The following is a 25910-nucleotide window of genomic DNA, read 5'->3' on the forward strand; positions in this document are numbered from 1 at the left end:
TGTCACGTCGGGCTCTGCGTGCAGCTGCTCAAAGCTGAGCAGTTACAGGGAACTGTCAGTGCGCCTATCACAAACGGCATATTTATCCTGAGCTCCACTTCCCAGTTCTTGATAATCAGACCAGCTGAGACCGGATCTAAACCTTAAACATACACCCCGGTTTCCTGCCCTGATATGCTGGCTTACTTAAGCAGTAGATCATTGTGTATACACAGATAATAGAACACACTTCTCATGGGGTTAAAGAAAAGTGGATGAAACAAAAAGTAGCTGTCACTTCCTGTAGTGGATAAAACTGGAGATTTGAGGCCTGCAGGATAAACACTCCCCTCTTTTTATTTTTTTCCCCCTACTTGCTGCTCTTTCCTTCATGTAAGCAGAGTGGTGCTCTCACTTCTTGACCCAAGATCAGAACACCATTACACTATTGTCTACAGTATTGAATTCATTGAGCTGGTTGCAGTGACTGGTGAAAATGAAAAAATTGGTTCTGAGTTTGTAAGTTGGTAATTGCAAACATAGAATGTGGAGGTGACACCTGTGAGTGATGCTACAGATGGGCAGTTGTGTCTATCTTGTGCATTCACATGTGTTGGGCACCTGGTCCTCATGCACATATTTGCTGCTAGGATTCTTTTCAGGCACAGATAAATCTTGTCTTACTTTTCCAATTTGCATAGTTAATTCCAATGTGAGAATGCATAGGCTTCAAAAATTTTCGCATCCAAAACAAACTTGCCTTTTAATTTCATTGTCCCTGAACGTTTTGAAGTACCCTGAGATGTATTACAGAAAATTTGGAAAACATAGAAAAGCAAAGGGAAGAAAATAAGTACCATAACTGTGCTCTACATAAAAGTATATTGCTAATTTTTACAACTCTGTACATCCTGCTTTTGAAATAGGTACATTTTGCAGAAATATTTTAATAAGATGATCATACCATTTATGGCATAGCTATATTGTTGACTTGCCATCTTTAGTCAGCCTCCTAGTTTTCAATATTTATGTTCCCAGCTCTTTGCTATTAAGAACAATGTGATACTGTAGGATAAATTTCTAGGAGTAGAATTGCTGGCTCAGAGCTTGTGCACATTTAAATTTTTTTAGGTATTGCCAACTTGCCCTATGGAGATGTTTACCAATTTACACTTCTAAGATTATCTGTTTTCCTACATCTTTGTTAATCCTGCATTATCTACAAGTAACTTTTAAAATTATTTTGTTTGAATTTTTTATGTTCATATCCATAAGCAAAATTTTGAAGTTAATTAATGCATACATTTATTACTTAAAATTTAAATTTTATTGATATAAAATGAACTATTTTAAAGTGAATAGTAACTTGACATATCCATTACCTCATTAACTTGACATGTGTTTGTGGTGATAATTTGAAATTCTTTCTTAGTTATTTGGAAATATTTGATTATCATTCTTGTTGAGTCTAGTTTTAGGAATTTTATGTATTTATTTTTAATTTAATTTATTTAAAAAGTTATTTGAGAGGTGGAGAGAAGAACTCCCATTTGCTGGTCCATTCCTCAAATGCCCATAATGCCTAAGACTGGGCTGGGGCCAAATCTAGGAGCCTGGAGTCAGTCTGGGTCTCCCACATAATACGCAGAGACCCAATTACTTGATCCATCACCTGCTGCCACCGCAGTGCACATTAGCAGGAAGCTGGAATTGTGAGTGGAGCTGAGACTCAAACCCAGATACTCTGATGCAAGATGCAGATGTTTCAAGTGTTATGGTAACTGCTGTCCTAAGTGCCCACCCTATGACTTGACACTTGGGAGGAGTCTGTTGTATGGTAGAATGTCTCTCAGTTTAGATTTAGCCGATATTTTCCTATGGGAAGATTGAGTTTATGCGTTTTGGCAAGAATACTCCAGACGTGAGGTTGTGTCCATCTCGGTCATAATATCAGTGCAAAAGAAGTCCTGTCCGTACGTATGACTTACTGCTGGCGAAGTCTGGACAACTTTTAAAACTTACTTTTCCATGAGTTCAGTTTTCCTGCTTGAAAGTTTCACTGGCCAGTTATACAGAGTGCTCTTCTATAGCTCACAGAGTGTTTCTGATTAGATGCCCTTTATGCTTCCTTTTACACTGTGGTTGCTCAGACCCTGGGCTGTGGAGTCAGTCTTCCTGACCGAGCTGTGCTGCATGGTTTCTCTCGATGATAAAAGCTAAGGGCAAAAACCCTGCAAAGTAACTCAAGCCTGCCCTCCTCCCAGAAACTTAGTTTCTTCTAATGCTGTTAATTGTCCTTACCTAATGCGTTCAGGTCTGTGAAATCTATAGCAAACTTCTTGGCCTATAATAACTGTTTAATAAATGTCAGCTTTGCTTACTGTTAGTCTTCATTTACTCTGACCATTATGTGTAATAATTTAAAATTATAAGTAAAGTTTACATTTATTTCTGTGGTGGTAGTTTTAGGATAGTGGATATTTTATAGCTAGGTTCAGGACCACATATTCTGTTACCAAGATAGCCAGTTTTTATGATATATCCCAAAGGCCCAGATACATTAGGAATTGCATCTGCATGTGCACAACCAAGTTACCCAACTGTAGTGAATTAAATAAATGTAGAGGTTTATTCTCTTGCCTGAGAGAAGTCTGGAGGTCGGAAGTCTGGCCAGGGATGGTGGTTCCATGATGTCCACGTTATGTTTCTCTCTTCCCTCAGCCTTAGTGCATGATGTCCATTCTCAGGCTTGCAGAGGGCTGCAAGGGTCCAGGAATCATGGTGGCAAAGCCAAGAGGAAAGACAGTAGGCAAAAGAGGCTCTCCTGGCTGTCTTGGTTCTCTTGGAAGGGCTCCTCTGGCAGCCTCGCTCGTTAACTTCTGCTTTCTTATCTTTGGCTACTCCTGGTTGCTAGGGTGGTCAGGAAGCACATGCTTTCAGTTGGACTCACTGATGTCCTAAATCAGCTTAGGAATCTGTCACTGAGGAAGATGGGGGAATGGATGTCGGGAGACATCTGTCCTTGCCTTCCAGCAAGCCTGAGGCTCCCCCCTTCTCCGAGTGGAATCATGTGGTGTGCAGAGTGACCAGACCAAGTTTCTTGTGTACATCATTAGGAAGGGGCTTTTTTTGAGATTTTATGTCCTTATAATCAGATCTGTGTTCATCAGAATTTCTTCAATGCCCACCTCTCCCTCTGCTTCATCACATTACGTCCTATGTCTGTTATAGACAAAGACCTCTATTTTAACTGACGCTTGCTGGATATCATTTTTAAAACTACTGATAACGTGTCCATTTTTACTGATTACAGGATTGTTTGGCTTTGGTGAACTCACAAAAGAATTCTCAGAGTTGCCCAAAGTGTATGGTTACAAGAGGTCAGTGGGTAATAAATTATGGGAGACTCAAGTGATTGAGAATAAGACTTAAAAGGCAAGTTTAAAAAAATCCAGAGAGAGGATGATATACACTTCCTGGTAGAGTTTTTAATAGCACCTCTTGGTGGCATTTTTGTCCATTGCATTATCCTCTTAGAATGTAAATTGTGTGGGAAGTTGTTGGAGTGAACCTGGACGGGATTACTAAGATGATTGTAGAGCTTTCTGGCCTTCCTGAGAACTCAGAGGGTACTAGAGAAAGTGAGGGCAGAAGCATAGTGGAGACTGGTGATGCACACATATTAAATTACTTGCCTAAGAGTAGAAAATTCACTGGGGAGGGACTGAACTTATTTTGCTACAGAAGTGATATTTGCACATTGAAGTCAATTTAGAACAAAGGGAAAAGGAAAAGAATTCTTACGTAATCCTTCAACTGTCACAGTCGCCAAACAGCATTTGGGAGTTTCTTTCTCTAACATTTTTTCCACTGCTATTTAATGTATTTATGTGTTTTTTTTCTTTTTGTTATCAACTGCATGTGCAGTATTATTTTTAAGAAGGCTTATACTTGTTTTATTTGACTCATGCATAGAACAAGAAAGAAGAGAGAGAGACAGAGATTTCTTCTATCCAGCGGCTCACTCTAAATGCCTGCAACAGCCGGGACTAGGCCAGGCTGAAGCCAGGAGCCAGGAGCTCAATCCAAGTTTCACACGTGGTGGCAGGGATCCAAGTACATGAGCCATTGTCTTCAGCCTCCCAGAGTGCCCACCAGCATGAAGCTGGAATCACAAGCAAAGCTGAGACTTGAACCTAGACTCTCAGAGATGGAATGTGGGTGCCCCAAGTGGTGCTTGAACTGTTACACCATGTGCCCACCCTGCACAGGCAGTTTTAAATCTTGGAATACTTCCAACTCTGTTGAAATGGTTGTCAGAATCCTGCTTCTGTTCTTTCTTTAAAGATTTTTTATTTATTTGAAGGGCAGAGTTGCAGAGAGAGAGAGAGAGAGAGAGAGAGAGAGAGATCTTCCACCTGCTGGTTGAACTCCCCAAATGGCCACAGCGGCCAGGGCTGGGCTAGGTGGATGCCAAGAACCTGGAACTCGATCTGGGTCTCTCATGTGGGTGACAGGGGCCCAAGCACTTGATCCATCTTCCTCTGCTTTCCCAGATGCATAAGTAGTGAGCTGGATCAGAAGAGGAGCAGCAGGGATTTGAACTGACGTCCATATGGCATGCCAGCATTGTAGGCTGTGTCTTAACCTGCTGTGCCAAAACCTTGAACCTCTATTACTTCCTAGCTAAATAATTTCAGGCATGAGCATCTCCTTGAGCCTCATTTTCTTAATCTGTAAGTTGGACTTAAATCTTTTAGTTTGTGTGAGTTAGAGAACGAAATGCTACCATCAGAAGAGCTGAGCTGTGTGCAATGGCATCACCCAGTAGGCGGTGCTGTTGTTACTGATGGGTGGAAAGGGACCTGACTCGCCATGGCAAGTGAGTACCACGGAGCCATTTGGAAAGTGAGAGGTGAGGCCAGTGCTTTTCCTTGACGTAACTGGCTGCATGCCCTGAAGCTCCTTGGTGCCGTGTGGCCAGCCCAGGTGAATGCCAGGCATTCATCTCTTGGGCAGATTCTGCAATGTCTCACTTACTTGCCTGGGCCATGTAGATCAAAGGCCTACTATGTGCTGGGTGCTTTGCTAAGAGCTAGGACCCACAGAAGGGTAACAGTTATCTCTGCATGGGCACCTCTCACTGGCGCCAGCTCTCCCACCATGGGATTTCTGGCCACAGAGCTTGGTGTGGAGCAGTGTGGTTTCTCTTGCATAGACTTTCTCTACCCTTGGCACTCCCAGTGCAGGCTTGGATCTCCATGATGTTGAACACAAGACAAGACAGAGCACAGCACATCTGCTTTCCCTCATCCCCAAAACAACCGCCAAGAATCACCCTCACTCCCTTCTCTCCCCAGCGGTCTGCTTTCTCCTCTTCTTGATCCCTTGCTCAGGACCTTGGTAAGAATGTGACATTAGCACCGCCCGTTCTTCCGAAGGTGCCTTCCTCAAGGTTACCAGGACCGTCTCATTACCAAATCCATTAGCCTTGTCTGGAACGGTGCCTTTGAAGCAGCCCTGTCCAATGGAACTTCCTGTGGGGCTGGCTGCATTCTCTTCTGTGCTGCCCAGCACAGTTGTCAGTAGCTACGAGTGTGTGCTGAGCACTTGAAGTGTGGCATGTGCACCTGAGGCACCTAGTCTTTAATTTTAGTTCATTTGAACGTCAGTCGTCACCCATGTGGCCCGTGGCTACTGTGCGAGATGGTGTGGCTTAGAGCATCCAGGATGGTTTTCCTCTACCTCTTTCTGGAAACCCTCTGCCTTTATCTCTGGTGGCACAGCATTCTTCTGGTTCTCTGTTAGCTCCTCTCTGTCTCCTCCTACTCCTCCTGCCCGCTAAAAATAGCCTCCTTGAGGTATCTATGCCCAGCTTCTCTCCCTTCTCTTCTGCACTGTCCCATCCAGTGCAGGCAGCCCCCCAGGCAGTAACAATGAGCTGTGTGGAGTGCTCTCTCTTGCCCTCTCTCCTCTTTCTGGCTTCAGGTCGCTGCTCCAGCCCCAGCCTGGCACTCACTTGGGCATTCTGGGGTCACCTCGGGAGTAGTGTGAGCCTCACTGAAGTCATCAACTCCATGCCCACCTGACTCCTCCTCTTCCTCCCGGCTTTGCAGGCTCTCCTAGTGACCGTCGTGACTTCCTTTTCTCCTTGGCATCGCCCGGCCTGAGCCTCCCTCTCTGTTGTTCCTCACTCCCTCACTGCTGCAGAGTCTTGAGATTCTTCTTGCACAGAGTCTGCTTTCATTCTTAAAGGCTCCACCTCTTTTTATGATTATAGAAGTAGTATTTATTATTGAACATTTTCTATATTCAGGAAAATGCCAAAAAAGAAAAATAAAGAAAAGAAAACTTGCTCCTAATTTTAACCATGCAGAGAACCGTTTTAGACGTGTGTGACTTCCCCTGTATAACCTCTCATAACCTCTTGCCTGGATGACCGTGGCTGTGAATGCTCAGTGTCTCCCCACTCTAATCCGCTGCTATTTCCCAAGGCATAATTCTCTTCATGTCACTCTTCTGTTCCGCTTATAAATCTCCAGAGGCACCCAGTTGTCTATGGAATTAAATTTGTCCCCACTGATGGAACATCATGCCAAGCCGACCTCTGCTTTCCTAGTGCTTACCAGCCTTGATTTGGGAGATGTTACCAGCACATCACAATCAGAAATGCCCACAAAAGCTGGAAGTTGCACTATTGCTATTTAGCTTGGCTTAAATTGATTAAGCACTGTTGTTTCCTACTTTTTTAAAATAAAAAACAAAAGCCCGACACGATTTCCTTTAGACTGTGGCATACAGATTTATTGAAGTGGATTTTTCTTCTTGTAGTAGCAGAGATGGGTGCTGTTTGCAGTTCTTGATGTACTTTCTAGTCACATGATGTAAAACTGGAGGGGGTTAAGTATTGCTCTTCCTTGCCTTGGAGAGAACACTTCCCCAGTGTTGAAACTCTGGATCTCTCTGCCTGCAGAACGTTACCTCTGCTGAGTCTTGATGGCTCGAGTCAGTTGTGAGTGAATCAGTGAGTACTGATTGCGTGCCTATATGAAATGGGTTTCTGAATGGGATGAAAATGTTCTGGGCATTCTTAGAATCTGGGGTCTTCTTGGCCGATGGATTCGTCCCCTGGACAAATGTGCCATTGTCTGTGTCTTGGGGACGGGGCACCCAGTCCCATCTGCCTCGCCTGTTGGCAGTGAGGCCCCAGGCATGGGCTTCTTGCGTGCAGGTGTGGCTCTGCCCATGCTCTGGCCTCCATGGGGTTTGGGAGGCTTCACGGGAGAGGAGGAGGACTTTGTCAGGTTTTGTTTGGTGGCTTGAAATTTAATCTTGTGCTTATTGAGCCTGGACCTAGTCCTTAATGAATTCTGTCCTCAGCCCTGTCTTATTTATCTTTTCACAGCTCCCTGGCACATAGTAAGCAATTAATAAAGGGCTGCTATTATTGGGGTTATGAGGATACAGCTGCCTCCACACACCCGTTGTTTGTCTCTGCCTTTTCTTGCACACCAGACTGCGGCTCCCAGCTGCCTGCTGGACGTCATACACCTTGCACCTTTGCCCGTGCTGTTGGCTCTGCCAAGCGTGCCTTCCCACCTCCTCTGCTCCTGTTAGAAGCCTCTTCACAATCAGGGCGGGGGTAATGCCTCCTCCTCACATGAAACCTATCCCTCCTCCTCGCTATTCTTCATCGTTTCCTTGAAATCCCCCGGCCTGTTCCCCACAGCAGGCTGTAGGGCCTCCCTGTCATGATCGTAGGCACTGGAGACTGACTGGGACATTGAGAAGGCCCACCCTCTCACAGTCTTGCCTGTAGTCCATAGTTCATACCTGTGTGTCCGAGTCAAGCCTTGGTAAGTTCTTTTTTTATTTTTTTTAACTTTTATTTAATGAATATAAATTTCCAAAGTATAGCTTATGGATTACAATGGCTTCCCCCCCATAACTTCCCTCCCACCCGCAACCCTCCTCTTTCCCGTTCCCTCTCCCCTTCCATTCACATCAAGATTCATTTTTAATTCTCTTTATATACAGAAGATCAGTTTAGTATATATTAAGTAAAGATTTCAACAGTTTGCACCCACATAGAAACATAAAGTGAAAAATACTGTTTGAGTACTAGTTATAACATTAAATCACACTGTACAGCACATTAAGGACAGAGATCCTACATGAGGAGTAAGTGCACAGTGAATCCTGTTGTTGACTTTACAAATTGACACTCTTGTTTATGGCATCAGTAATCTCCCTATGCTCCAGTCATGAGTTTCCAAGGCTATGGAAGCCTTTTGAGTTCGCCGACTCTGATCATATTTAGACAAGGTCATAGCCAAAGTGGAAGTTTTCTCCTCCCTTCAGAGAAAGGTACCTGCTTCTTTGATGGCCTGTTCTTTCCACTGGGATCTCACTCACGGAAATCTTTCATTTAGGTCATTTTTTTTTTTGGACAGGGTGTCTTAAGCCTTGGTAAGTTCTAAAGCCACCAGGTTTTTACCGAACTTCTAGAAGTGACGAGAGAGTGCCACAGACTTGGCTGCATGCCTCAGAGACATCTTCGCTGCTTAACTGCTGGGCCCGAGGCATCTTCCATGGGCTGGGAGCTTGGGTGAGCAAACGGCCTTGGTGCTGGGCTCCCGCAGATTGAATTTTTTGTTGTATTTTTCAGAGATCTACAGGAATCTTAATAACAATTCCCAGAAAAAACAGCTGATTGTGAGATGTTGGAGGTTCACCTTGTCTTTTGGGCTCTGTAACCACGTTATTTTTTTCCCAAGATGAAATAATAAAGAGAAGAGTAATGATTCTTAGCCGTGTAACTTGGCTTTGCTTTTGTGAAGGGGAGCAGAGGTTACCCACCTTCTAAATGTCTCAGCTTCCCTACCTGTTAAAAAGACAGGACAGCAGTATCACATCATGAGGTCTTGTGAAAATTAAATACACATGAACTATTCCATAAAAGAGCTGTTGTTATTATATTATGAATGCACTCGATACGTGTTAACAGTTATTAATATTGATGCACTGATGAATATTACCCTGTAAAATTTTTTATGAGCTTGCCAGTACTTGAGATACTAGTCCTTAAGTTCACCTAAGCTACTTTTCACCCCAAAGAGGTGCAAACACTATGAACGATCTCAAACCTGTTCTTTACACAGTGCCAACTTCAGGATACTTACACATATCCATTGTGCCGCATAGCTGTACCCCGACATGGTACACCCACAGAACATGAGGTTTATAATGCCCCACTAATAACTCGCTTCCCTCTCAAGTTGGTGCAGGTATTAAAGAACGGTGTGAATGGAAAAGGACAACAAACTTGCTTCTTACCCCCGCAGTGCTGCAATTCTGGGGGGCTGAATGTCGTTGCGAGGCTATTTTAAGGCAATCACATCAACAGAGCTTTTCTTTCTCTCTCACATTTCAAAGGAACATGTGTCAAAGGGCCTTCTCCTTTAACGATCTGACATTGTCACTTTATACTGAAGTGCACAACTATGACAATACCCCTTGCCCTGGCTGCCAAAAGTGACACGCATGGACACAGCGCAGTTGGGAGGGGAAAATGCCTTCTTTCTGGTGACCGGCTTGGAATGATAAACATTTTCATTGCTCCTGCAGGAGATGGCTCGTGGAAGAGAGGAGACGATTATGACTCTGAAGCCAAGCAGGCGTACTCGTGCCTCCAGACGGTCACTCTACTGAGGACGGTGAAACCTGAGTTCGAGAAGTTCTCCCTGGAGGTGAAAAGTTCTGTCGAGAAGCAAGGACTCAATGAGGAAGATTACGTAAGTGCTTGATTATGCACCTCGCCTTTCAGCACCCTGAAACCATCTCATAATTAAAGCCGAGGTGGCAATGTCCCATGCTGAACCATTCAAAAATCCCCAGGTTCAGGTCGCAATGTCACTGTAGCCTCCTCTGTGTGCCTTTTTTTTTTTTTTTTTTAAAGATTTACTTATTGATTTGAAAGTCAGAGTTACACACACAGAGAGAAGAAGAGGCAGAGAGAGAGAGAGAGAGAGAGAGAGAGAGAGGTCTTCATCTGCTGGTTCATTCCCCAATTGACCACAATGACCAGAGCTGTGCAGATCTGAAGCCAGGAGCCAAGAGCTTCCTCCGGGTCTCCCACGTTGGTGCAGGGGCCCAAAGACTTGGGTCATCTTCCACTGCTTTCCCAGGCCATAACAGAGAGCTGGATGGGCAGTGGGGCAGCCAGGACTTGAACTGGCGCCCATATGGGATGCTGGCACTGCAGGCAGCGGCTTTTCCCACTACGCCACGGTGCTGGCCCATCTGTGCGCTTTTTTCTGGTCAGTTTTTCCCCTCTCCCTTGCCATCCCCTAGCTATCCCCACCCTTCAGTTTCACTTTTTCGGCTGCTGCAGGTACTGCTGAGCAGAATTTCTGTAGGCTTTCATCACCTTGTCGGCTAGGAGGGTGTTGGGGGAGAAAGGTGGTTGAAAGAGTACCCCAAGTTTTATGTGCCTCATTTTTCCCAAGCTTGGTGGCAGAGTCTGTTTAGAAGGCTGTTTCTTGTGCCAATCCCTTAGCTTTATGGCCAGTCTGCTTTTCTGTCTTGCACGCTGTGTCATTGTCCCTGTCTGCTGCAAGTTGCTTCCTGCTCAGGTTTTCCAGGGCCCCCCACTCCATCTGCACTGAGGTGACTGATTGATTTTCTGAGCATAGACTGGAGTCAGAAGCCTGGTCTAGGCTAAAGATTAAGCAGAGGAATCATCTAAGACTGGCACTGCAGACAGATGGCCATCTCTTAGTGCCATTGTTCCTGCTGCTTGTGGCACACGTGTGTCCTCTGTGCCTCCATGTCACTCCTGAAAATCCTTTCTCAGACCAGAATGAGCCCTCAGCCCTTTGGGTCAACTGTGTGGGGGTGCTGGTTTTCAAAAACAGTTCCAAGTTTCCCAAAACAGAAAAGGGCACCTCCTTAATGTAAGATGAGTGGGTTAAACAGTGCCTGCCCCAGCAGGATAAAGACCAAGTTCGTAAGATACGGTCATTTCTAGATGGGCCCTCTCCCCATGTCTTAAGTACCGTGGAGTATTGGTATTGACCTTGGACAACCTCACATTCAGAGCTCTGTGGTCTTGGACAAATGACTCAGTCTCCCTGATCCAAATTGCTTCTCTCTGTTGGAAGGACTGCGGACAATTTTATCTAAAGCATTAAGCTCTGACCATGTCAGAAAGTTGAAACTCAGTAAATGGTACCTCTTTTGTATTGTTACAAGATTGTTCCTGTCATAGGAATTTGCTGTCAAATGACATGAAAAATGTCTTAGATAAATACTTATTCATGTTTTAAGTATCATGTGTATGAGGAGGCTTCAAAAGGTTTGTGGAAAAATGGAATTAAAAGATAAGTTTATTTTGGTGCAAAAGAAAATTCATGCATACTTTTTTCCTGTGGCCTTTTTGAAGATGCCATCTATCTATATCTATATCTATATCTATATCTATATCTATATCTATATCTATATCTATACCTATCTATATCCATCTATATGGCTTAGCTGTTAAGATGCCATATCTTAAATCAGAGTGGCTGGGTTCAATCCCCAGCCCTCGCCCCTAGCTCCAGCTTTCTGGCAACACAGACCCTGGGAAAGAGCGGTAGCAGCTCCAGTGATTGGGATCCTGCTACCTACCCTTATGGAAGACGGGGATTGTGTTTCCAGCTCCTGGCTCTGGCCTGGGCCCAGTGCTGAATGGGAACTTTCTGTCTGTCCCTCTGTCTCTCAAACAAATAAATAAAATTAAAAACAATTATATGTACATCACTCTAAATACCTTCTGACCCAATGCTGTCCAATAAGTATAAAAATGTGAGCCACACATATGATTTAAGAATTTCCAGTAGACTGATTTTAAAAAGTGAAAAAGACAAGTGAAATTAATTCAAATACTTTATTTAAAATAAAAAATTCAAACATCATTTTAATATGTAATGAAAGTAAAAATTGTTAGTGAGATGTTATATTCTTTTTCTTGCATGATGTCTCTGAGATCCAGTGTATGTTTTACACTTTTATAGTGCGCTAAGCTCTTGTGCACACGCATGGCAACCATGTGACTGGTGGTTCACATACTGGACAGTGTATTCTGAAAGACAGAGGAAGAAGGATTTCTGCCACAGGGCCCAGGTTTAAGGAAAGCTGTGTTGGCATTGCCGCCATGCGAATCCTTTGCCTCAGAAAGAGGAGTGAACACGGAAGTCAAGCTTCCCTTGGCAGTGCTGCTGAAGTGGCCTGTGCCAATAGTGCAGAATCCAAAATCTTCTACGTATGCCAAATGCCACTGTATATTAGCTTACTTTTTTAGGCTCACGTTAATTTTATGGCTTCAAAACTCAACAATGGTGTCATTTTGTCTGGCTTCCTCCTTGAGGTTGTTGAAGTTCAACTATTCCAGTGTAAGTTGTCTAAATAATAGTACTCACTGGGCAAATGTTGGCATCCTTACACACCTGTGGATAATTCTTGTTGGTCATCAGTTATTCTGTGTTTAGAATATGAAATATTGTTATTATTATTTTTTAAAGATTTATTTGTTTATTTGAAAGTCTGAGTTACATAGAGAGAGCAAGAGGGGCAGAGAGAGAGAGAGGTGTTCCATTTTCTGGTTCACTCCCCAAATGGCCTCAATGGCTAGAGCTGGGCCTATCTGAGGCCAGAAGCCAGGAGCTTCTTCCAGGTCTCCCATGCAGGTGCAGGGGCCCAAGGACTTGGGCCATCTTCCACTGCTTTCCCAGGACATAGCAGAGAGCGGGATAGGAAGTGGAGCAGCTGGACTCAAATTGGTGCCCATATGGGATGCCAGCACTGCAGAAGACAGTTTTACCCACTACACTACAGCACCAGCCCCTAGAATATGAAATACTATTTTAATAGTAGTCTAAGAAAAATCTTACTGGGACAGCTATGACAAAGATCCGGAGTATATTTGAAACCAAGTATCAACACTTTAGAGATTGTTTGCAGTCATGTAGATTATTTGCAATACTGCTGCTTTCTTATGGTAACATTATTTAAACTGACTTTATAAATACATAGGAATAAGTAAAAGATGTAACTTTAAGTGGAAATTAGAACTCATTTTAATAACTTGTTCTATTTCTGAAAGTGTGTCCATTTTTTATATTTATGGATATTTTACTTATTTATTTTAAGCTTTTTATTTATTTGAGAGAGACAGAGAGAGAAGGAACGAGCGAGAGAGAGAGAGCATGAGCACTATCATCTGTTGGTTCACTCTCCAAATGCCTGCAACAACCAGGGCTGGGCCAAGCCAAAGCCAGGATCTGGGAACACAATCGAGGTCTCCCACGTGAGCGGCAGAAACCCAGTTCCTTGAGCCATCATTGCTGCTTCCTAGGGTCATCATTAGCAGGAAGCTGGAGTCAGGAGACAAAGGTGGGATAGGGAACTCAGGAATTCAAATATGGACATGGGTGTGTGTCTTCACTGGCATCTTTGCCACTAGGCCAAATGCCTATCACTGTGTGTTTTAGTTGGGCTCTTTTGAGTGCCACTGTGATGTTTATTGAGTTAACTTGGACAGGAGGTCACAATGAGTACTGTGCAAGAGAAAGCCATGGGAGCCAAAGAGCCAGGAGCTGGTGTGGCTCAGCCTTGTGGACACTTGGCCTGGATCTCATGCAGTGGGAGGTGCTTCACAAGCCCTGTGGGCTTCCCCTGGGATGCAGGCTTTTCTGGGGTCCTGTGCTTCTCATTTCCTAAAGGGTTGTCTCATTTGCCTACTCAGAACTTCAGTGCATTATGCCGCCAGCGCATCTGCAACCCCTGACATCCAACTCACGTCCAGCAGATTTTGGTGGGTTCTCTTCTTAGTCCTAAAGTTTACCATGCTTTCTCTAAACAATCACATGATCAGTGAATAGTGATAGCTTTGCTTCTTTAATTTTAATTCTATTTTTAAGTATGCCCAATTAAAAGTATACTTCAGTTTAATTACATGTAATTATTAATTCAGTGTAAGTATGCAATTAAGCACAGTTATTCCTTATATGTGGAGGGGGATTTGACCTAGGACTCCCTGAGGATGCTGAAATCCAAGGGTGCTTAAGGCCTTTGTAAATAATGGTGTAGTATTTGCAATGCCATGAGCACATCATCTTTCATACTTCAAATCACCCCCAGATTGCTCATATTTAAAACAATGTCAGTGCTATGTAAATAATTTTAATGCTGTATTGTCTAGGGAATAATGTCAAGAAGAAAAAGTCTGTATGTGTTCAGTACAGACACAATTTTTTTCCCCTGGATATTATATTCTATTGGAAGTTGGTTGGATCTGTGGATATGGAGCCCATGGGTATGGAAGGCCAGCTGTATGTTGAATTAAAATTAAGTGTCATGAACTAAATTAAAACTGTTAATAGCACTGAGCGGATCCTAACACAATATTGAACATAAGCGATGAAAAGTAGTATCTTCACTTTAAAATGAAGATCGTATAACAGATTTCATATCTGTTCATATTATGACTTAAGCAGAATGTTTGCTATGGGGTTTTGGTGGAGTCCTTACCAAAGTACAGAAATTTATTCTTTGTTGAAACTTTTCCCCCCTTTTGCAAAATGACACCTTTTGCTGGGATAACTGAAACAAAAATAGCACAACAAGGATCAAGGATCATATAAAGTAGGTTAAGGAAAGGCTTTGAACATAGCTTTCTATTTTAGGCATTATAAATTATGTGATGTCCCTGCTTCTGTTTCATATATGTTAGTATCACATTCATCATATTGGCATACTATCAGAATCCTTGAAAAGGTTGTGACCTCAAAATGCAAAAATTGAAACTTTGAAAATTTGACAGGCTATCCTGAGGTATTGGGAGGATGGACTGAAAATGATGTTTCTAGTATAGTTCATATTTTACATTTTTAAATTAAAAATTTTGATGCTTTTATGCAGTTTGGTTTCTGTAAAACCTCTTTCTCCTCCTATTTCTTATTCTCTCTTTTGTTACTGACATTTATATTGAGGCAGTTGCAGATTTGCATGTGTTTTTCAGAGGTAGTACAAAGGAATCTCTTGCATAATTACCCAGTTTCCTCCAGGTATACACCATTGGGAAATTATACATAAGATCACAACTAAGGTATTGACACTGATACAATGAACTGACTGTACTTAGATTTTCCCAGTTTTATTCATGCTCCTGCATGTGTGCATGTGTGTGTGTGTGTAGATTCTATGCAGTTTTATCACCTGTGCAGATTTGGGTGTTTGAGTTTTATTAAATATCTTGTCTACATTATCGTGATGATCAGATGGTCTCTATTCTGTTATAAAGTTGAATGTGGTGGTTTGCATTACTAAATTTTTCTAATTTTAATCATCCTTATACTCCCAGAATAACTCTTAATTGTCTCCATTTCCAGACTTTGAGATTCTGTGTTTCCCAGTTCATATTTTGGGAAACATAGTTATGATTGAATCTATATCTGTTCACATAGGTGATACTTTTCAGGCTGGGTCCTCTCAACCGCTATTGACAGCCTGTAAATCTCTGGGTCAAAAGTGCACTCTTGTGGCAGGTGGTTGAGTTGTGCTTCTGTGTGGTGTGATACAGAATGGGATTGCCCAGAGTGGTATTGTCCCTGGGGCTGTGAGTGTTCCTGTGCTGTAATTGTCTGGTTGTTACTATATGCACCTTATGACCGTATCTCCTCCATTCCTATGGTTAATATGATAATACTTTAAAAGGTATGTTCATCTTCCTAGAAGCAAGCCTGGTGGAAGCTTACTCCATTTGGACACATTCTATATTTTTTTTAAAGATTTATTTTATTTATTTGAAAGACAGAGTTACAGAGAGACGTAGAGATGGAGAGAGAGGTCTTCCATCTGCTGGTTCACTCTCCAGATGGCTGCAACAGCCAGAGCTGTGCCAATCTAAAGCCAGGAGCCAGGAGCTTCTTCCGGGTCTCCCACGCAGGTGCAGGGACCCAAGGACTTGGGCCATCTTCTATTGCTTTCCCAGGTCATAGCAGAGAGCTGGATCAGAAGTGGAGCAGCCGGGACTAGAACTGGGACTAGAACCGGGATGCCAGCACTTCAGGCTAGGGCTTTAACCTGCTGTACCAGAGCGCTGGCCCCGGACACATTATATTTGAAAAGGAGGTTCAATGGCTACCACTGGAGACAGTATTGCCCACTAGTTGAATATAGAAGCTTGAGATTTCATAGACCTGGCTCCGCCTTTTACTCTTGTTATCTGGGTCACATTTCTGAAACTGTGTGCCTTACTTTATGGACTGTAAAATGGAGATGACTTTTTTTTTTAACTGAAAATGCTGTTGAAAGAACTCAAGAATTGTATATAAATAGTGTTTAACCCAATGCCAGACACTTAGCATTCAATGGATGGTAGCCATCTTCTCTTACTTTCTTTTCCTTTACTCCGGGCCAATGTGTGCGGTACTCCTGCATGTCTGACGCCCACAGTACTCCTACTCATCCCTTTCAATCTTAACTCAAAACACTGCTCTCTCCAGGTGGAGTTTCTTGGCACCCCCAGACCATCTCTCAGCCCTGCTTAGTTTGGTCAGAGCATGTCTTTCTGGTTGTAATTATATACCTGTGTGTGATATCTTCTAATTAACTTTGGTCTCTTCCACCTGATTGCAAACTCAGTGAGAGCAGAAACCACATCTGTGCCCACTCTTGCATCCCCTTACCATATACTTGGCACATAGGAAGCCTCCATCAAAAGTAACTATTCTTTTTTTTTTTTAAGATTTATTTATTTGAAAGGCAGAGTTACAGAGAGGCAGAGAGAAAGAGAGAGAGGGAGGTCTTCCATCTGTTGGTTCACTCCCCAAATGGCTGCAACAGCTGGAGCTATGCTGATCTGAAGTCAGGAGCCAGGAGCTTCTTCCAGGTCTCCCATGTGGCTGCAGAGGCCCAAGGATTTGGGCCATCTTATACTGCTTTCCCAGGTCATAGCAGAGAACTGGATCGGAAGTGGAGCAGCCGGGACTTGAACCTGAGTCCATATGGTATGCTGGCACTGCAGATGGCAGCTTTACCCACTATGCCACAGCGCTGACCCCAAAAGTAACTATTGTTACTTTTATAGGGTGAGCATCCCTAGTCTGAAAATTCAAAATCCAAAAGTTTTTGAGCACTGTTTTGTGATGCATTGCATTCAACATAGAGGTGCACTAAAATATGTATAAAATTAACTTCAGGCTGTGTGTAAAGAAGCATAAATTCATTTTGTGTTTAATTGTGGATATCATCCCTAAAATATTTCATTATGTACATGCACATATTCTAGGATCTGAAAAAAATTAGAAATCCCAAACAATTCTGGTCTCAAGAATTTCAGGTAAGGGATACCCAACTTGTGTTAGTTTTGATAGTGTTGAATTAGAAGGGCATAAAATCCAACCCCCTTACTGTAAGGTGGTAGAAACTGAGGCTCAACAAGGTGGGATGGCCTTTCCAAATACAACCAGCATATTCTAGTCAGTATAACATTGGCTGGCAATGAACTCCTGTGCTTAGCCCTTAATGCATCAAGCCAGGTGTTCAGTAACTTACACTGTGGAGATGGTGTTGGAGGGAGCAACGGGGTTTCATAGTGGGGTTTCTGAGGACCATTTGGGGGTCATCAGAAACGTGAAGTGAGAAGTAGAGCCCCACTGGAGCTGCCTGAAAGTGTCAGTGAGGCTCAGATGTGTTTTGCCAAGTGCCTGCCTGGCCTTCTCGGGTGGTTTTTATTAGGTTGCCCACATGTGTGGAGGCTCTCACTCAAGGGTGTCTTAATGGAGGTGCTTGACTGCTGCCACACAAGTGATTCCAATTCCAGAGCACTGGCATTTGGTTTTAGAATGTGCTGTGTGGTGGCCAAGCCAGGATTAGTTGCATCCCTTAACTCTTGGGTCAGTGACTTTAATTTTCCACTACATCAGTCTGATCCTTTTAACAACAATGTGCCCAATAAGGTGGTGAACCCATGACCTGAAGATTAAGTGTCTCAGGCTCTACGAGGGAGCCTGGCAGGCAGAGCAGGCTGGAGTATTTCCTTCCTTTCCCTGCCCCCACCTGCCCAAATACACACTTTTGAGATATCAGTTTCTCTTTACTCTTTCACATACCTGATGAAGTCTGGCTAGGACTCCATCTCCTCTTCACTCACGACAACCCTTATTTCTTTCTGAAGTGTGAACCATCCTTTCTTTGACCATAAGCCACTGTTTGTTAAGTGCCTTGTGGGGCATGGCTGAGAGCTTAATCCTGGACAATAAGTGGTCCCCTCTGGGGTAGAATCCTCATCCCTAAAGTACGTAGGCAGGTGTCCAAAAAAACCCATAGCCATGAACGGTGGGGGCCCACAAGAGCTCCTTCCTGTGTCAGCATGCACACAGAACATCATGCACATGCGTGAACAGCACTCTGACATGGTGATAACTGACATGGAAGACTGGACTGTATGTCTTGTAGCAGTCCAAAAGTGGTGCATGTGTGAAAATATCCATGTTTCCAGGGAGTGAAATCCATGTGAGTGGGTTCATTTTGTTCTTTTTAGTGGGAAGCTCCTTTCAAATTCATCCAATTTTCCAGAGCTCTTTAAGTAGATAAGGATTTATTAACCCAAGAAATTAACTATATTTGTGTACAAAATTTGGTGTGTAAATGCCCATTTGTATACTTTTGGAGAAAGAGATCAATACTTCTCATTTGATTCTCAATGGGGTCAGTACAGCAAAAAGCTAAGCATCATTGAATCAGACCATGGCTGGTCAAAATCCCTTCTCCCAGGTACTGTCCCGAGCCCTATTTATTCACATAGGGAGGATCCTCTAACATTGTATATGTGGGGTTATTTGGAAAAAAATCACTCCTGTGGAAGAAGATGGAAAAAGAACTAAATGCTCAAATACTCCTTCACCATATATTCAGAAACCATTAGTTTTATTTCTGAGATGAAAGAGATTCCATTCATTCTGGACTAGAGTCAGTGTAGTCTTCCCAGTGTTTTCATACTGCACTTGCAAATGGCAGACTTTAATTCGTCCCTGCTACTATTTCTCAGGTTAGGCTAAGCCAGAATTGGAGACACTTTTTCCCCTCTGGCAGCCTCTCTGGTTTCTCCACCCTGTAAATCCCACTCTTGGCCTTGACCTATTCTCCCTATTGTGTTTGGCACTTTTGAGACCCATTCACTGGTTGGCTTTTTAATGGCTGGCTCTGCCCTTGGGTAAAGCTCTCCTTCTTTCCCTGTTGTTGTTGTTTAAATCAAAGTAATATCTGACTTTCCAGATTGAAAGGGCCAAATACAGTAAATGAAAAAAGATCCCATACTGAGTTAAAAATAAACTCATGGTACTGTAGAAGTTACAGATAAAAGTGAATCACCTGTTCTGTCTTCTCTACTCCTGACTCCTGAATCTTAGAAGTAATAATCATCAATGTCTTAATCTGTTTTTTCTGATACTCTCTTCCATATTTCTTTTCTTGAAGATTTGTTTATTTATTTGAAAGGCAGGGTTACAGAGAGGCAGAGGCAAAGAGAGAGAGAGAGAGAGAGAGAGAAGTCTTTCATCTGCTGGTTTACTCCCTGAATAGCTGCAATGGCCAGAGCTAGGCTGATCTGAAGCCATGAACCAGGAGCTTCTTCCAGATCTCCCACATGGATGCAGGGGACCAAGGACTTGGGCCATCTGATACTTCTTTCCCAGGCCATAGCAGAGAGCTGGATCAGAATGGAGCAGGGGGCTGGCACTGTGGTGTAGCAGGTTAAGCTGCTGACTGCAGTGCCGGCATCCTATATGGGTGCTGGTTCAAGACTCAGCTGCTGCACTTCCAATCCAGCTCTCTGCTATGGCCTGGGGAGCCATTACAAGATGGCTCAAGTCCTTGGGCCCCTGCACCTGCATGGGAGACCTGGAGGAAACTCCTGGCTCCTGGCTTCAGATCGGCGCAGCTCTGACCATTGTGGCTAATTGGGGAGTGGACCAGCAGATGGAAGACCTCTCTCTCTCTCTGCCTCTCCTTTTCTTTCTGTGTAACTCTGACTTTCAAATAAATAAATAAATAAATCTTTAAAAAAATAAAAATGGAGCAGCTGGGACTCAAACTGGCGCCCATATAGGATGCTGACACTGCAGGTGATGGCTTTAGCCACTATGCCACAGTGTCACCCCTTCTCTTTCATATTTCTAGTCACTTATTTGTAGTGCTGTTTTTGATATTTAAAAAAATTGGTATTATCTCTTGATTTCCCAAAATGGAAAAAGACACAGGTCTCTTACACATAATTTCTGTTAATACTTTGTTTTCCTCCTATCCTACAATATTTTGTAACACACTTTTTACTAAAACGTAGACTAAAAAATAAGATTTGAAGAAAAACTAAAACTCACATTAAAATGTTTTATTATTATGACCACATAAATATTTATAACAGAATCCTGTAGATTTCTATGATTATATATTACCTCCTCTGTAGCTTTTTATTTTCTCTGGGGTTAGTAATTGCTTTGGTTTCTTATTTGATTCCATGTAGCTCTCACTGTTTTGCTCTTATTCTCTCAAACATTTCAGTTAGTAATGTTAATTATTTGAACCCTTTGTCTTCCTGATGTAGTTTAGAATAATTGAGTCTTTCATTATCAACCTGGACATGTCTTTATTTCTCTCTAGTATTTTATGTACTTTTTCTCAGAATTCAGATCTCCTTTCTTGTATTTCATCTTAAGTATTTTTTTAAAGATTTATTTATTTATTTGAAATGCAGAGTTACAGAGTGGCAGAGGCAGAGACAGAGAGAGAGGTCTTCCATCCACTGGTTCACTCGTCCATATGGGATGCTGGCACTGCAGGCAGCAGCTTTATCCATTATATATGGTGCCAGCCCCTTCATCTAAGTCTTAGAAAGAGGGCATAAGTGAAAAATCTTTTGAGACTTTGTGTCAAAAACCATTAGTTTCATACTGATATTTAATTGGAAACTTAGCTGGGTATAAAATTTTAGTTTGAAGATTATTTTTCCTCAAGATTTTAAGGTCAAGGCCCTATTGTTTTATAGCTTTTGGTGTTACTATTCTGATTCTTTCTACTGCTATTTTATTTTTCTAGAAACTCTTAGTATTTTTTCTGTATTAATACTTGTATCAGGAAAATAGAGCATATTTCAGATAATTCAATGGAAGGGATTTAATCAGAGGACACAGCTTTAAGGTGTAGGGAGAACTGAGGTGCTAAGTAGAAAAGTAAGGAAAGTCAGAGATTACTAACAACAAAAAACCACTGTCACCTCTATAGCTTGAAGGGTCAGGGAAAAGACAATCTTACCAGGACTCAAAAGTAAGGCCTGCCTTTAGAAACCAGATGCATGGAGTAAATGCAGCCTCAGCCAGAGATGCTACCTGTTTATTCAGTTTTCTGTTACTCTAACAAAAAATTCGAGATGGGGTGGTTTATAGAGAAAGTTTGATTTAAACACATGGCTCTGGAGACTGGTGAGGTGCTGGTCTCTGCTTGGCTTCTGGTGAGGGTCTCAAACAGTTCCAAATTCATGGTGAAAAGTGGGTGCATGTGAAAGAGACGGGACATGAGTGGTCTCCTCGCTTTAGTTTTATTTTTCTTTGGTAAAGATTTTTTATTTGAAAAGTAGAACTAGAGATAGAGAGAGGGAGAGATGGAGAGAAAGGTCTTCCATTTGCTGGTTCACTTCCCAAATGACTGCAATGGCCAGAGCTAAGCTGATCCAAAACCAGGAGTCAGGAGCTTTTCCCAGGTCTCCCATGTGGGTGCAGGGGCCCAAGCACTTGGGCCATCTTCCATTGCCTTTCCAGGCCACAGGCAGAGAACTGGATTGGAAGAGGAGCAGCTGGGATGTGAACTGGTGCCCATAAGGGATGCCGGCCCCACAGGCAGAGGTTTAACTTATTACACCACAGCACTGGCCCCGGTCCTCTTGTTTTATAACAACCCCCTTTGGAGGTATTGACTCTGGTCTGGTGAGAGTGAGAACTCACTCTTACAAATTGGCATTAGTCTATTCATGAGAGTGCCACCTTCAGGATCCAAACACTTCCCAGTAGGCCCCACCTCCCAACATTGACATATTAAGAAATTAAGCCTCAACATGAGTTTTAGAGGAAACAAGCAATATTCAAACCACAGCACTATCCAAGTTGGGGCAGGGGGAGAGAGCGAGGGAAAGATTGATTGATTGATTTTTCTCCTTCCATCTGGCTCTTGTCTCTCACCAGCCAATCAGAAATCAGGTGACAGGGAGATGCAGCCCAGAGGAGTAATACAGAGCAGAGCAGGTAAAGGGAGAGAGGGGAATGAATTGGAGATCAAACAGGAGACAGTTGGGCTAACTGGGCATTAGAATTGTATAACGATGTGTCTTGGTGTGGATATTATTTTTGTTTTTCTTTTTTAAAGATTTATTTCTTTATTTGAAAGTTACACAGAGAGAGGAGAGAGAGAGAGAGAGAGAGAGAGAGAGAGAGGTCTTCCATCTGATGGTTCATTCCAGCCACAACGGCCGGAGCTGCGCCGATCTGAAGCCAGGAACCAGGAGCTTCTTTCCAGTCTTCCACATGGGTGCCGGGGCCCAAGGAGTTGGGCCATCTTCTACTGCTTTCCCAGGCCATAGCAGAGAGCTGGACAGGAAGTGGAACAGCTGGGTCTCGAACCGGTGCCCATATGGGATGCCGGTGCTTCAGGCCAGGGTGTTAACCCACTGCACCACAGCACCAGCCCCTGGTGTGGATATTTTTAAGTCTTTGTGCTGATTACTTTGTCAGGTTTCTCTGAAACTTTAAGATTAGATGCTGGTTCTCCTGCATTGATTCTCTACCTTTCTCTGTTTTCCAACTGTGCCTTTTCCTTTTCCTTTCTGAAAGATTGCCTCCATTATATCCTCCAACTTGTGTACTGAATTTTTAATTTCTGTTGCCATATTTCTAATTTCCAAGAGTCTCTCTTGTTCTCTGAATGTCTTCCTTTTCCAAAACAGCACATCATTCTGTTTCCTGAATGTAACAGCTTGTCTTTCTGACTGTCCTTTCGTAAGTGCTACATTTTTTTACTTTATTTAATATTATAACTTATGTAAAGTTGGGATTTATTTTATAATTGGTGTGCTGACATAACATACTAAGTGAGATTTAAATGGAATTTTTTTCTAAGGGCACATAAAACAGAGGTTCTTATTATAATTGTTGATATTTTTAATTGGTTGAAATAAGGTTATTATTATTATTTTTTACATTTTCTTCTAATTCATACACTGTCCATTTTTTCAAGTTCATTTTTATTGTTACTTTTGAGCACTCTCTCTCTCATTAGAAGATTTTTTTTTTTTTTTTGACAGGCAGAGTGGACAGTGAGAGAGAGACAGAGAGAAAGGTCTTCCTTTCGCTGTTGGTTCACCCTCCAATGGCAGCCGCGGCAGGCGCACCGTGCTGATCTGATGGCAGGAGCCAGGTACTTATCCTGGTCTCCCATGGGGTGCAGGGCCCAAGTACTCGGGCCATCTTCCACTGCACTCCCTGGCTACAGCAGAGAGCTGGCCTGGAAGAGGGGCATCCGGGACAGAATCCGGCGCCCCGACCAGGACTAGAACTCGGTGTGCCGGTGCCGCAAGGCAGAGGATTAGCCTAGTGAGCCGCGGCGCCGGCAGAAGATTTTCTTAAACTTTTGATAATCATTGGCTGTCCATTTCTATTTAAGGGTGAAGCATTACAGAACCCCCCCCCCCCGAAACTCCATGTATGTGGGTGGTGGACATTACTATTGGATAATAAGTTCTCAGGGCTACTTTATTGGAGGATAATACTGTTCAGACCAGCTTTTTCAAAGGCTTAACTCAAATATGACTATCTGGAAGTTGTTTCTCTTAGGCTGATTAGTCTCACAAAAGAATTCTCCTGGAGCCCCTTCCTGGGGTCATAATGCTGCCCCATCTTCTGGGAGCTCCCCTTCAGGACAGCAGACCTATCATTCCAACCCCTTTTTGGTTTTATGCTTCACCCTATTTCCAGCTGTCTTGATACCTTCCTGTTCAGTTCTTTGCCACAACATTGACAGCAATTTAATTCCTGTCTTCTTCTGCCTGCATGGGGAGAGATATTTCTCTGTGTAAGGTTTGGGAGGAAACTTGACTATTTAAGTGTTCCTTATACATAGGTTCAACTACTTCTGCTTCTTTCAACCCCATTACCAGAGGTAACCAGTGTAGCTACTTCTACATCCTCTGATTTAGAGTGGCTTTGCCTTTGCCCAGGGTCCCTGCCATCCTTCCAGTGCACATGTGGGCATTACTGACTCAGGTCTATTGAGTCAGTTACTCCTTTCCAGCTTCCAAAAACACTGCTTATGTTTCTCATGTGCTGCTTCCTTCCTGTACCCTTCAGAATTGTAGTTTGACACCTTTAAAATTTATTTATTTTCATTTTAGTGATGACTATAAAGGGAATCTGTATAAATGGCTGTGACTTGCTTGTATTATCTTCTGGATTGTTGAATCCTAATACCATGCAGGTGTTCAAAGATGGTGGTGCTATTTATCTTTGTGGGTTTTTTTTTTTTTTAATTTTTTTGATGAGGTAAAGGGAAAGTGTGTTTGAGAGAGAAGGAGTGGGCAGGTTTCTTTTGACTCAGGATGCTCCAGCTCCTTTAGAACTTCCCACTTAGTTTCTTTCTAATGGTTACTTCTTCTATTCACTTTTTAAATTTAATTTATTTGAAAGGCAGAGAGGCATAGGGAGAGACAGACAGGGATCTTGCATCTGCTGGTTAATTCTCCAAATGCCCACAAAAGCCAGGGCTGGGCCAGGCTGAAGCCAGGAGCTAGAATACACTATCTCCCATAGGGATCCAATCTCTTGAGCCATCACCTGCTGTCTCCCAGGGTGTGCATTAGCAGGAAGCTGGAATTCCAAGTGGAGATGGGATTTGAACCCAGACATTTTGATAATTCACCTCAAGTGGTGAATTAACTATTATACCAAATGCTTGCTTCTTGATTTACTAACTCCATGGTTCATTTCTTATCCTCACAGACATATCTGGCTTCTGTGATTCTTTAAAAGTATTGAATTCAATAACATAAATTAACAATCATCCACACTAAAACAAGAGGCTACTCTTTCACAGGTTTGTCACACTGAAATTTGTGGACTGTTTATTTTATTTTATGTCCAGGTTAAACTGTTTTCTCCAATGTAGCTCATATGGCAGTTTCATGGTAAAAACAATTCTTTTGTACATATAGAAGAACTTCATGTAGGAATCCTGCAGAATTTTAGGTTTCAAAGCAGATTTTTAAAAAGATTTTCTCGATTAAGATTAGAAAAGGGACATATACATTCAAATAATTGGAGAGGTTTGTGTCTTGGAAAGGTATTTGGAGTTTATTAAAACATAACAGTCATAAATAAATAAATAAAAAATGTAACAGTAGCAATTTTATACCCTTTCTAGAATCTGTTATGATTCTTTTGTTGGAAAATAAAATACTTCAGAAAAAAAGTCAAAAACTTTCAGAACAGAAACTTGTTAAGAGGAACCCGGTATGAGGCTGTTACCTTCCAGTGTAACCATAAGAGAGCAGAGACCACCTCAGAGAAATGGCTCCATGCCTGGTAATCTCCAGGGCCATCGTTCTAGTGCCCAGAGAGAGAAGGCAGAGTTTCTGACCAGGGACTTGGGCCGAGAAATCTCTCAGCTAGGACCCATGGCTTTCTAGGGCTTCCTCTGTCGTGCGATCAGAGGTCTGGCTGGCACCTGCACAGGTCTTCCTGTTTCCAGGAGTCTCCTCTTGTGTGTCCAGAGTGTTTTTCTAACTGTAGCCTTAATTGAGAGGCTGGGTTTCATTGTCATTATCTGAGTATGCAATTTACTTACCGTTT

General features: G+C 42.7%; 1 protein-coding gene across 4 annotated transcripts in view; it reads left to right on the top strand.

The window, feature by feature from the left end:
- Nucleotides 1-25910, top strand: part of NPR3 (natriuretic peptide receptor 3) — an 82874-nt gene that overhangs the window by 15445 nt on the left and 41519 nt on the right. For all 4 annotated transcript variants that reach the window (XM_051853840.3, XM_089312690.1, XM_070056627.2 and 1 more), the window contains exon 3: nt 9607-9773. In XM_051853840.3, the coding sequence (XP_051709800.1) occupies nt 9607-9773 (167 nt within the window). The remainder of the gene's footprint in view (nt 1-9606; nt 9774-25910) is intronic.

Source organism: Oryctolagus cuniculus, chromosome 14, assembly GCF_051225735.1.
Source record: "Oryctolagus cuniculus isolate XC-2025 breed Fujian yellow rabbit chromosome 14, ASM5122573v1, whole genome shotgun sequence".
In the NCBI taxonomy this organism is placed as follows: domain Eukaryota; kingdom Metazoa; phylum Chordata; class Mammalia; order Lagomorpha; family Leporidae; genus Oryctolagus; species Oryctolagus cuniculus.